The 12,403-nt window shown below is 36.4% G+C and overlaps 1 protein-coding gene across 5 annotated transcripts in view; it reads right to left on the bottom strand.

The window, feature by feature from the left end:
• Nucleotides 1-6,858: 6,858 nt before the first annotated feature.
• Nucleotides 6,859-12,403, bottom strand: part of CCDC91 (coiled-coil domain containing 91) — a 121,030-nt gene continuing 115,485 nt past the window's right edge. For 4 of the 5 annotated variants that reach the window (XM_066183631.1, XM_066183634.1, XM_066183633.1 and 1 more), the window contains one exon: nucleotides 6,859-8,735. In XM_066183631.1, coding sequence (XP_066039728.1) covers nucleotides 8,616-8,735 — 120 coding nt within the window. In that variant the 3' untranslated portion in view covers nucleotides 6,859-8,615. The remainder of the gene's footprint in view (nucleotides 8,736-12,403) is intronic. The other variant, XM_066183635.1, reaches the window with a different exon arrangement.

Raw genomic sequence — 12,403 nt, 5'->3', positions numbered from 1 at the left:
ATCCTGCAAATAGATGTTTTGACTACTCTATCTCTGCACATTTTATCTTGTTTTATTGTGTACTGGAATGAGGTAAGACTTGCAATTTCTAATGTGAGGAAACCTTCCTGTAAACAGGACCATCGACAGAACTCTGACACATGGAGCACGTCAGCTCCCACGTTTTTGCTTTATCTGCATCCAAGCTGCCTAGCAGCCTGTCAGCTTTGTATGGAAAGTGCCAAATAATGTGGGAGTGATTAATTCAGGGTCTGCATGATTTTGCTCACATTTGTGCCTGACCAGCAACAGGAACTAGCGAGGACTCCACACTCGAAACACAGATACTATAGCTCTGGGAGCTGCAGCAGAGGCAGTTGGTCAATTTTTTACACAAAGTTAAATCCCTCTGTTTTCCAGTGTATCCTAAAGCAACAATGACATTTGTGACATTTTCTTCTGTATAATCTTAATAAAAAATGTTTGCTCAGAGTTTTGAGGTTATAGGATATAAGACAACTTGACAGAGTGGCACAATGCTCATATTGTCTCACTAGTACCAGAGGACTGTAGGATCCCAAATGAAAATGTTGTTAGTGGAAAACCACAGTGCAAATTAGCCCCAAGCCCTCACCCTGAGGGGCAAGTGAAGTTATGACCACATAACTGAAGTTAACAGCAGGATAGAAGAAGCAGGACAGAAGTGTGACACCTTCTTTCAGGAAAGCCACATTCCAGCCACAGCTACTCCCTTGGTGATTTTGTAATGGAATTTACAATATTTGATGTCTTCTTTAATACCATACCTCTTGCAATCCTTGACATCTCAGATCCCGTAAAGGGGGAAAAAAGACTTTCCAGCACTTGCATTTCCAGTGGAAAGGTCAAATGTTAAGGAGTTCAAAACCATGAAGCACAGTAAAAAAGCATGATTATTAAAATGACTAAAGCCACTCTGACTTCTAAAAATACATGAAGATCTTGGCATATTTGATGATAATGTTTGGCTAGGATTTTCTAGCTTTGTCAGGCATGTATGTATTGGGGCACTAGTTTATGAGCCATTTAATGACAGGAAAACACAAAGGTAGAAAGGAGGCAATTCCTCAAACCTGTCAAAAGAACTCCACACACCACATTACTACCAAATCTGAACCTAAAGTTGAATTATATGTGATACCATTTCTGCAAAAAACCCCAAATTCCTAAATTGTGGAGGAAGTATTCTGTCCCATCAGCCAATTTTTAAGCATTGAGGACAAAGGACTCATGTTTGAAGATGTGCAGTAAGAGCCACACCCTACCCATCACTAGAAGAACGACAGAAGTCTTGCAGTACTGACAATCTCCTCCTTCTCTATGCAAAGACATACCAGAAATTTTCACTAATAAAAAAGAACAGAAAATTCAAGATCTTTCCAAGTTTTCTTTCAGTATAGCATCTGAAGTGAGTTTAACACAATGCACAAGAGGCAGCTACAGAAAACTCAACATTAAAAGGCCAAGACAGTAGTACAGCATCTCAGGAAGCACTGCTGAGTACCAGAGGTATCCTCACTGTGCAAGTGTGCTAAAACACTTCCCTCCAAGATTCAGAACATCAGAATCTGTGTAAAGTGGGGGAGCTCCCCCTGCAAATTTGGAGCACAATGACAGATTTGGCTAGACAAGCTGACAGGATGGTGTCTTTGGAGATGGAAGCACCATGTTCCCAGCTGGACTCCAGGCAGTAATACTTTTCAGTGTTTTTCTTCATCAGAGAGTCCTTTCTGAGGGTGGTATGGCTGACTTTCCCTCTAAGCTCCATTGTGAAGAAGGCAAGACAATAGCTAGAAACAATGAGCAAAGTCCCGGCCTTGCTATTTAACAGCAGGAGTAAAATCCACTAGCAAATTTTGACTTGCAAAGTCAGCAAACACATCTGTTCTGGTTGATTTCTGGATGCTTTCATAACAGTATGTATTCTTTTCAGAGCACTGTGAGAAACTTGACTGACCAACAGGCTTTCTTGATTAATAAAACCAAAACAATTGGCACTCCAGTTTTGCCTTCTTTAAAGGAAAAAATGCATTCATTTCATGGAGCTCAACAACAGAAAGTCTACGAAGTGTGGATCAACTCTTGCTATAACATAGAAAATCTTTTTTAAAGTTGTTAATTGACATTTCTAAGCTTTGTCCTAGGTACAGTAATGATTAAATTTTGAGTAAAGACTTTAATCCACTTAGCAGCTTAAACAAGATGAAAAATTTGATCAAAACATGTAATTGCTACAGACAACTGAGTTACATGATTCTTCTGAATACCAGCACAAACTTCTGGATGCTTATGACTTAAAATAAGTATCAACATTTGGTCCAAACATCCAATCACTCAATCACTCAATTATCCATTTGAATCTTTCTTAAATATTGTGGAGAAAGACTGTGTCATCCCTGCCTTCAACTCACCTGTTCTTTGCAAAATTTGTTGAAGAAAAACCATGTTGAAAATGTGCACACACATTGTGACTAAGACATTTATATTACATATTGATATAGCCAAATTGAGCACAATTTGATGCTCATCCTGCTTGTGATAATCTGTATTTTTCTGAGTAGTCTTGTCATTCCTGTGCAAGAATCAGTCCTTTGTAGACCTTCTGCACTTGCTGTCTGGAGCTTACAGGAATTTTTGTTCCAATCTCTGCAAATGAAAAATTATTTAATCCGAGAAGCAAACACATTTCTGATTCCCAAGAAGATGATTAAATGATACATTATCTTTGGACACAACCTCTGGATCCTCTTCCATTTTATTTGGCAGACACATAAAGACTTCTCCGTTGTGTATATAACTTTTTTTTTTAATAGTAGCATGACAATCAAGCAAGAATATGTTCATCATCTTGATTCAGTGGTATCCCCAGCAAGCTCCAGGGAAGCTCCTATAACATTCTGTTCAGGATTCTTAGGAAACACTGACATTAGAGACTTTGGCTGTCAGCATGTCAAGCTTGCAATGCTTCCAAGTTTTAAAAAGTATAAAATTATATTTTTAAATTTGATTTAATTTAATTTCAATTTAAATTTTATTTGGGGGTTTTGGATGTAATTTTGAAGTACAAATTCTCATGTCATATTATTTTCTGAGATGAGACCTTCTTAGCAGCAGGATAGTAATAATGAGATACAAGTTTTTCCCTCATCAGAATCTCCAGTCAGCAGCTCATCCCTCTTCTCCAGGACACCACCAACAGAACAAGTGATGACACTTTCTTCAAAGAACTGATCACAAGATCTGCTCTTGATTTCTTGGTAAATTTCTAGAACCATAAAAAGACAGAACTGTGTGTGTTATATTCATCATGGCCACAATTGCAGGAAACGTGGAAGACATTTTGAGCTGCAAATAACCAACAGTAGAATTCCTGCTGACTTCCTGGGAGTCAGCGCTTCCCAATCAGGCTCTAAATATGTGATCTATGATCATAATAAAAGACTGGGATGTTTAAGTAATGGATTTTTTAAAATTATTGCCACAAAAATAGAGACTGACCATGTCTCACCATGACCAGTCATCTTCTGGAAAATTTATGAAGCAATATTGATGTGAACACTTAACCAGTGCCCTAATTTGGTATTAGTGAAAGAACGGGAACATCCTTCCAAGTTAATTCGGCAATAACAGTTCTGCTTCTCCCTGAGTTTAAGAGCCTCCTGCAGCATTGTTTAGAGGGGGTCAATTAGGACAAGTTTCTTTTTAAATGCAATGAGGCATTTGATGACTATCAATGGACCATTGCTGAAAAAAGAATGCCATTCACTTTGTCTTTTGAGAGAAGACAAAATATTTTAACTTGATGGAAGAGAACAAATGCTAATGATCTCACTTCTGATAGTGTTCTATACCTACTACTATTGACTCATTATGAAATTGGAAAAAAAAAAAGATAAATTTGTAGCATTTTGGTGGGAATCATATTTCAAGGATATGTGTACTAAGAAACATCTCATTGTTTTACTAGTGTTCACTGCTACACTCGTTAAAATTGTAATTGAAAAAAAAAGAATAGTTTGAGTGGTTATTCAGTAATAGTTCGTGCATTGTATTAATTCATTCCAGACAAAGGAAAGCATCTAAAAAATGCTGGTTATGTAAGTCTGAAACATGAGGAATTATGGGCAATATAAGCAAATGGGAATCTCTGATGCATATTAAAATGGTTATAATTACACAGCATTTAAGACATGGATAAAATATCAATTCCACATCTATCACAAGAAAGTATTAATATTGCTACTGTCATAGGAGAATACTATAATTATAATTATTATCACGAGAATGATGTATCACTGAAAGGAGAAACAAATACAAAACCTGAGCAACTCAGCAAACACAAAACTTGATAGTGCAACTTGGGTGGTTTTTCTGTGATGTTCTACTGTTCAAATATGACTCTAATTCAGCAGCAGGACTATTAGTTTTTATGTGGGCTTTAAAATTAATAAACAACGAAAACAATGGTAGCAGATGAATCTTCCTGAAGCCTCAGAAGAACAATATTCTTGGACAGAGCATAGAAAACAATTTTTTTTTTGTCAGTTCCTGCAAGAACATTGAATTGAATAGAAGGCATGAATTGTACCCATGTAAAAAGTGTTTTCCAGTCCAGCATTTCTTTGGCATATTTATGGACCATTGATGAGAAAAGAATGTCACAGATGATATTAAAGCTTTCTATACAGCATTCAGGATGTCCATGTAAAAAAAAAAAATTAAGAAAATATCATCCACACATTAAGTCACTCCTGCATTGGAGTTTACTGCACCTAAACTAAGTCCATTTGTTAACTGCAATGACACTGTATGTGATCTGAAAGTGAGCATAAATTATGTGAATTCCCCTGATAAACAATTTATATTGGTGGCTAATTCCTTCCAGAAAAAAAGACAAAATCTTATCACACGTTCCTTTCATCCAAGGGGTAGGCAGAATCTGTACACTCAAATGTGGGCACAGGAAATACCAGAATAGCAGGGTCTTGAGTTTTGTAAGGGAGTTTTGGTGTGAAAAGGAATTAGGCTCACTAAGGTCATGTCTGCAGGGATGATTTCAGACAGTCGGGAATAACCTCACCATTTACTGAGCTGGCAGGACATGACACACTTCTGATCAGAAGCCAATGTAAAGACGCACAAAAAATTCAAAATACTAAAGTGATCTCAGCTTCTGGAATGACTACTGCTTTTTCTTTGTTCTGCCACCTAATGATGAAGTGAAGGAATTCAATGCTTCACGGAATTCAAGGGTAATTTGTCAATGAGATTCTTACAGCAAGGCAACAAGTTCAAATATTCCCATATCTTAAGTATCCACAGTATACAAAAAACACGTTGCCCATTATTCCCTTTTGTGCATGACTTGCACACACGTGGCCTCAGACCCAATCTAGAATCCTGTAGTGGAAGCAGATAAGGAGTCAACAGAAATCTACAGAAATATAACAGAATTGTGTCAGACTGTATGATGCCACAAGATTCAGCATTAACTCTGTGTAAACTACAGGCTGCAAATCACACAAATCACATGGTCGAGAACTGCTCAGTTAATAGACCATGAAGTAAAAGTGGTAAAATAGAGTGGGCTTGACTAACACCAAAAAAAGACAGCATTTTAAATACTGGATCTACTATTGTCCTGCTTTTTAAGTCACTTCTAATACACGCAACAAACTGTCCAGCCCATGTCTTTATATTACAGGATTTATGGTTTATTTCTAATATGAATTATATGACCATATAGACAAAATGTTTACTAAATGAGCTTTGTTGATGTCCTAGTTCTTGCATTTTGATTCTGAGGATTAGTTCCAGGGTTTCTTGTTCCTTCTCAGTACAGTCTTGCCAAAATTTAATGCTACTAACCAGGCCTCTGAGGCAGAGGAAGTTCTACCCTGCAGACATACAACATGCTATTTTCTCTTTTATGCCATTCTCCAGTCTCTATGTAGAAATAAAAAAAAAAAAAAAGAATTAAAAAAAAAGTGATGTCAACTTTCAGGAGACAGACTGGATTTTGCAAACTTATCCCTGGCTTTAAACTGAAAGAGAGTGGGCTCAGATTGGATATTAGGAAAGAATTCCTTTCTGTGAGGGTGGTGAGCTCTGGCACAGGTTGCCCATAGTAGCTGTGGCTGCCCCATCCCTGGAAGAGTCCCAGACCAGGTTGGACAGGGCTTGGAGCAACCTGGGATAGTGGAAGGTGTCCCTGCCCGTGACAGGGAGTGGCACTGGATGGGCTTTAAGGCCTCTTCCAATCCAGGCCATTCTATAATTCTATGATTCCCTTCTCCCACATTTCCACAAACTGCATTATCCTTTGGTTAGATAGAAATGAAAAGCATGCCTAAGCTTCAGAGCTTTGGATACAGTATGGAGAAGGTGAAAGTTACTGTATGTTGCAAAGCTCACCTACTGAATAGGTCTGGTTTAGTTGTATAAGTAAATTTTTCCTTTGAGACTTGGAGTTTCAAATGTAACCCCGGCTCCCAGTCTGGTCTTGCACATCTGTGGTCTAATCTGCAATTTTGCTTGCAGGGTTGAGAGGAAGATCAAAAGACTTAAACTTACCTTCAGAGATAAGAAAAAAATACGTACAGTTCTCCGTGACCATCACAATACTCAAGAGCTGAAATTAAATAACACATGATCTAATGGGAAAAAATATATCACAGTTGCCTGTGAAATCTTACTGACTCAAATCATAAGCTTCTTCAAAAAGTGTTTTTGCATAGTGCTGCAAGTCAGAATACAAATCTCTTTATTAGAAGAAGGTTGATGGACACCTAAGGCTCTGGCTTTGAAAGAGAACACTTGGATGACTTCAGTAAAAAAGGAATATTGTTACATGTACAGACCTAGAACAAAACCAAGAAGTTCGTTGAGGAATCTGCTCATACCACATCTCCACAATTAAACACACATTGTGAGAAAGCACTAGGCAATCAATTTCCTTTCACAGTACCTTGACATTAAAAAAAAAAAAACAAAAAAACAACAAACCAAAACTCTGTGGGGACATCTATGTCATAGTTGGTGCAGTTACAGAGACAAAAAATTCACTGGTTTAGGACCAGAAAATGTGTAGGGAACTTGTTAACACTGAAGGATTTTCTTGTCTGCCAGAAAAAATGGAAAGTGATCAGTCAATCAAGCATCAAATAGAAGACTGGATTTTAATCCATTTGCAGGGTAAGCTCATCATCTAGTAAAACCAGCACTGTTTACTTCTTCAGTGAACCTTTGTTTCCACTGAAAAGATGAAACCTTTGGGTTTGATTACAAAAATGAAGCACGGAAAAAGATTTAAATAAAAATTCTTAACTTTCTGCAATACATATTTCATACTCCCAAACACATATGCAACCATTTGGTGTTCCTTATGACTATAAGAAAGCAATTTAAAAAGTGCTGATGAAAAAAAAATCAGCTAAACAAAAAAACTCAAAACAACTCCAAATAACAAGAACCACACTTAAAAAATGCCCGTAAACTCACCATTAGAGAGATAGTTCTTAGTTTATTTATATACCTAAGCATGAACACTTATTTTTCCTCATTTCAATCAGAGCTCTTCTACAACTAAAGCCCCAATTCTACAATCAATAGAGTGTAGGCACAGAAATTCCACTCCATCTGCTGCTAGTAACACTAGAAAGACCTGTGAGTGATCCAAAGTCCAATAATGTCAGTTGGGAGCTTTTCTACTTCCTTCAATGTACTCAGAAAGGGCATGTGAGGTCAGCAAGCTGCACTCCTTATTCTGTCAGAAATTCCACTGAGGCAGTGCAGTATCAGTCTCCACATAATTACATACATCTTCTTCCTGAAACTGAGGTCAGTCAGATTAATTGTAATTTCATGATAAAATTACTTTTGGAATTGAGCTAGCTCCATAAAACAGAAATAAAATACATACTATACATTGGTCATGGCAATGTTTTGAGCGACCCTAAACAGATGCACTGTTTAGTTTTTAATTTTTTCTGTTCCTAGAGCTGGATTTGTCTATAAATGCCTGACAGCACTTTCATGTTTCAGCACTGATCCTTCTGTGTATACATCAAAAGCAATAAGAACTAAGTAAGCTACTCAGGCTCACCCGATGCAATGGACTTGGGCAGATACTTTGGAAATAGAGATGGATTTGTATCTATAACCAACTAAATGTTTGTCTCCATTGTTTAAGATATCAAAAATAATGGTGAATCACATTAACACATGGTGCTAAATTTAAAACAGACATAACAGAGAAATGTTTTCATCATTGCTGCAGTTATCTAGAACTTCAACCATGGGCTACTAGAAAATATAATGAAAACAAAATCCTAAATAAAACAAATCCTAAATAAAACAAACCCTAAAACCCCCAATTTTTTTCCAAGGATTTTTTTCCCTTCTCATATTTTCTATCTGATAATAGTAGTAAAATAAATAAATAAATAGAGGAACATCATTCACAAACATTTCTATCAAGCATTTCAGATCAATCTTGACTTAATAATACAATCAAAAAAGATTGGAATATATTCATCATTTGCTAGATGAAGATTTGCAGCTTCACAAATCACACTGTATCATCAGCACTGAGAATGTCAGTTTCTGTTTTCCTCTGGGGCTGGCTCTTCCTTTAATAAAACATTTAACTGTTTCTGTGCACATGAAAGAAAAAGTTCCAAACTATGCAGATTTCTCTGACGGACAACTTCATCAAGCTGTTGAAATAAAAGAAAAAAAAAATCAATCAACTTTAAGAAAGCCTGAAAACAAATGCCAGGGTTTGTCAGCAAAAACCCTACCATACTCAACAACAGAAACTCAACAACTAAAGAACCTAAGTCATTTCAATGTGTATAATTTAATAACAACTTTTTAATGGAGTATTTGAGTTTCTCCAAAATAAAACATACACAAGACTAAAAGTAATTTCAAAGCTCTCAAATTCTACACAATCTATTTGAGAATGCTAAACAGCCTACCTGCCATGCTAGGTAAATCCTCACAGAAATTACAACTGTTGCTTTTATAAAAAATACTGCTTCAGTTTTAAAGGGATCACTATATATTACTGCATATTCAAAAATTCAAAGCCTACTGGTAATTTCAATGGCAGCATGCTTAAGTAGTTCCCAGAGGAAAAGTCAACATATTTTCTATTTACCTAGCTTGTTCCTATATTTTATCCCCTAATGACAAATAATGTGAAATATATATATATATATATATATATATATATATATAACTTTGCAGAATAGACAATCTTCCCCACCAAAAAAGATACGAACACCATAGCAAGATTTGGCAGATTATGTCATATAAATGACAAAAAAATGGTTTACTGAAAAGCATTTGAATTTTTTAACATTAATTAATAAATAAAATGCACTGCAAAATTCCTTCCATTTAAATGTCGAAGTTCAAATGTCAAAAAAATATTATCAGAACTGAGAGATGTTTTCGATCTGATTATCCTTCAGTCAGCCCAAATTCAACTAAATACCCATATAATGACCTCACAGGGGGAGACTGAAAGGTAATGGTACAACGCTAATATGGCATGAAAGTTATGCCACTCAAGGGAAAGGAAGTAATGAAATTTTGAAGAAGTCAGCACTTCTGTCAGACTATGCTGCGCAAGTTCATATGCAATGGAAAATGGTAGGTTTTTCAAAAAATATATGTGACTCATATATCTTGGACTCATAGCTTTAATTACAGCTTTCAACAAAAGCTGATCTGTTTATCAATCAGCACTCCAGTTAATTGTTCTAACAGTCACTTGAATGCCCATTTTGTTTTATAACAGATAGGCTATTTAAAAAAACATCAATACAGAATGCAAGGTAAGGATAGTGACAGCTTCCCACTTCACTTTGAAAATGCACTCAGGATAAAGTTGCAGCGCTGTAATTTAATACACATGGAGAAACATTTTTATGACCCTGTGCTTTTCTGCTCCATAAGTTCCTCTAATTTATGCAAAACTGGGTAGTTAGAATATTTTGGCAATTTTTTTCAACAGAGATGAATATATCAAATCTAGTCACCAGCAGAACACACATGTTTTCTAAACACCACACAATCATAAAACTCTCCTTCAGCAATAGAAGGATAGGATCACAGGATGGTTTGGGTAGGAAGGGGCTTTAAAGATCACCCACTTCCAACCCCCAGCCATGGGTAGGGACACCTTCCACTGCACCAGGTTGCTCAGAGCCCCATCGAACCCGGTCTGCCTGTGTGTTTCTACTTCTGCAAATTTTCAGCTGTTCAAAATTTTGCATCTCTCTGCAAAAAGCAGGTATTAGGGCTCCATACAAATCCTGATGAGAACCTAGCTCACTGATTTACAGCAGATTTTAAAGCAGATCTAACTCAAATAAATGACAGAAAAGTCTGTTCTTTATATATTCAAATAACAGCTGCTACTGACAAGAAAATGGAAGAAACAGCAAACTAATCTCTAAAGAAGCTGGAAGAGTCTGGAACAAATGAACAAAAAAACCCACTCTGTTGTGCTGGTGCATTTTCTCTGATTTGAAAAGTATCTTGCCTCCTTCATATCTCCTGGACCAAAACATTTGGCTTGGGAAAGCTTGCAGGGGTTTTTTTGTGCTTGTGATCCATATTTCTTTGGGGAATGAATGGACAGATATAGCACAGTTCACATAATATCATCTGTTGCATGTTAAGAAAGAACATGAGAAAGGCTGTTTAGCATTCTCTTTCTCTAATTAATATAATTCTCACATCATGTCATCAGAGTCTCTTGCTTCTGGTAGGCGTATCAATTGGAGAAGCTCAGCATGAAACTGAATTTTAGTGGTTTCCTTTTATTGCATATTATATCATTATACACCTAGACAGTTCTTTATTGAGCTTTGACCACGAGCTGTGGATAACTCTCCATTTTCTTCTCTTGCAGTCTTTCCTTGCAAATTCTGCTTTAAAGAGACCAGAGCAGCTCACCAGATGTGTGTTCTGATACGCTGCTGTTAACTTTCTTTACCAAGGCTGCAATCTCAAATTGTATAGGATTAAATTTATTTCACCAAGTACTAAAATAAAAGTTTAATGTGCGTAGTGATTGGCTGCAGCACGAAAATCCAGAATTTCTTCAGGCTTAAGCAAGATTTTAAAAGTCTCAAATGAATTAAATACACATTTGAGGAGCCTTTGTTGAACTCAAGTGGTTAGTTGGTAGTCTCCATTTGTGCATAAGGAAAGTTTATTGCTTGTTAAAAGTTTATGTAAATGCAATAACATAAAACTTGAGAATGCAGTCCCCCTTTGTTTGCTCAGTTTATGAATATGCATTGCCTTGAGCAGGACATTCTAAAAATCTTCAATGCTACAGCAAATGACAAAAAAAATCCAGAAAGACTTGGGATCTTCACAAAACACAAAATGGGAAGCAACAAATGATGCTGGCTTTGAAAATGTACATTTGAATGTATTCAGAAGGAGAATGTGCTTGCTAATGAGAAAATTTGTTTGGCCATGAAATAGAAACAAATGAAGCTTTGTTATATAATATATTGCTTAATGAACTGTTAGCAAAGGACCCAGCTTTTTTGAAGACTGCTTTCACGTTGCTGTGCTCCTGCTTGCATAATACACCAAAAATGGGAAAATTTATAAGATATTTTAAATCTCACTTTTCCAAACAGTCTTCTCTCTATATTTTTAGGTCCTGTTCACTTCATGGAATGATCTCATTATTTAAACAAACATAAAGGGACATCTGGCAAATTCAAAACTGAATGTGACTCATATGCAAATGTAATCAGTATGAATAACATATTTGGGCTGGAGCATTCACACAACCAAACCAACACAACCCAACTGTTCTGATTCTGTACATGCTGAAAAATGCATCATGTTGGTTCAGATCTGCCAAGAAAGGGCATTTTCCTACACCATATTGTTATTGTTGTCATTGTTAGTCAATATTTCTCTTTCACTCTTAAGAAATCTATTAGTTCAAAGTTTCAAAATTCTTTAGACTGCATCCAGTTGGTGGAGCTTGAATTTGTTCAAAGCTTTTATGTTCAAGAACTTCATTATTTTAAGTTACTCAACAGTATCTTTTAACTCTGTATAGATTTTTTTTTCCCCTTAAGAACCAGAGCTTGCCTCTCCAGGCACATGTATGGATCCTGCTGAGAAACTGGATATAAAAGATTTGGAAAAAACACTTCTTGAATTCTTCCCACTATCCTTCAGAGATTTCATTTACCAAAAATAAGCAGAAAGTTGCAGGACCACATTCAGTGCTCTCTTTAAAGCTTTAGTCCACTTCTCAGATCTAAGGGCATTTTCACTCTGCTTCTGGCCAAAGATGCCTGGATGAGGCTCCCTCTGGGGTCTCATCTCACATATA

This window comes from Chamaea fasciata, unplaced genomic scaffold (assembly GCF_029207755.1).
Source record: "Chamaea fasciata isolate MVZ Bird 193981 ecotype frontalis unplaced genomic scaffold, bChaFas1.0.hap1 SCAF_5, whole genome shotgun sequence".
Classification (NCBI taxonomy): Eukaryota; Metazoa; Chordata; class Aves; order Passeriformes; family Sylviidae; genus Chamaea; species Chamaea fasciata.
This window is presented reverse-complemented; position numbering and strand designations above follow the sequence as displayed.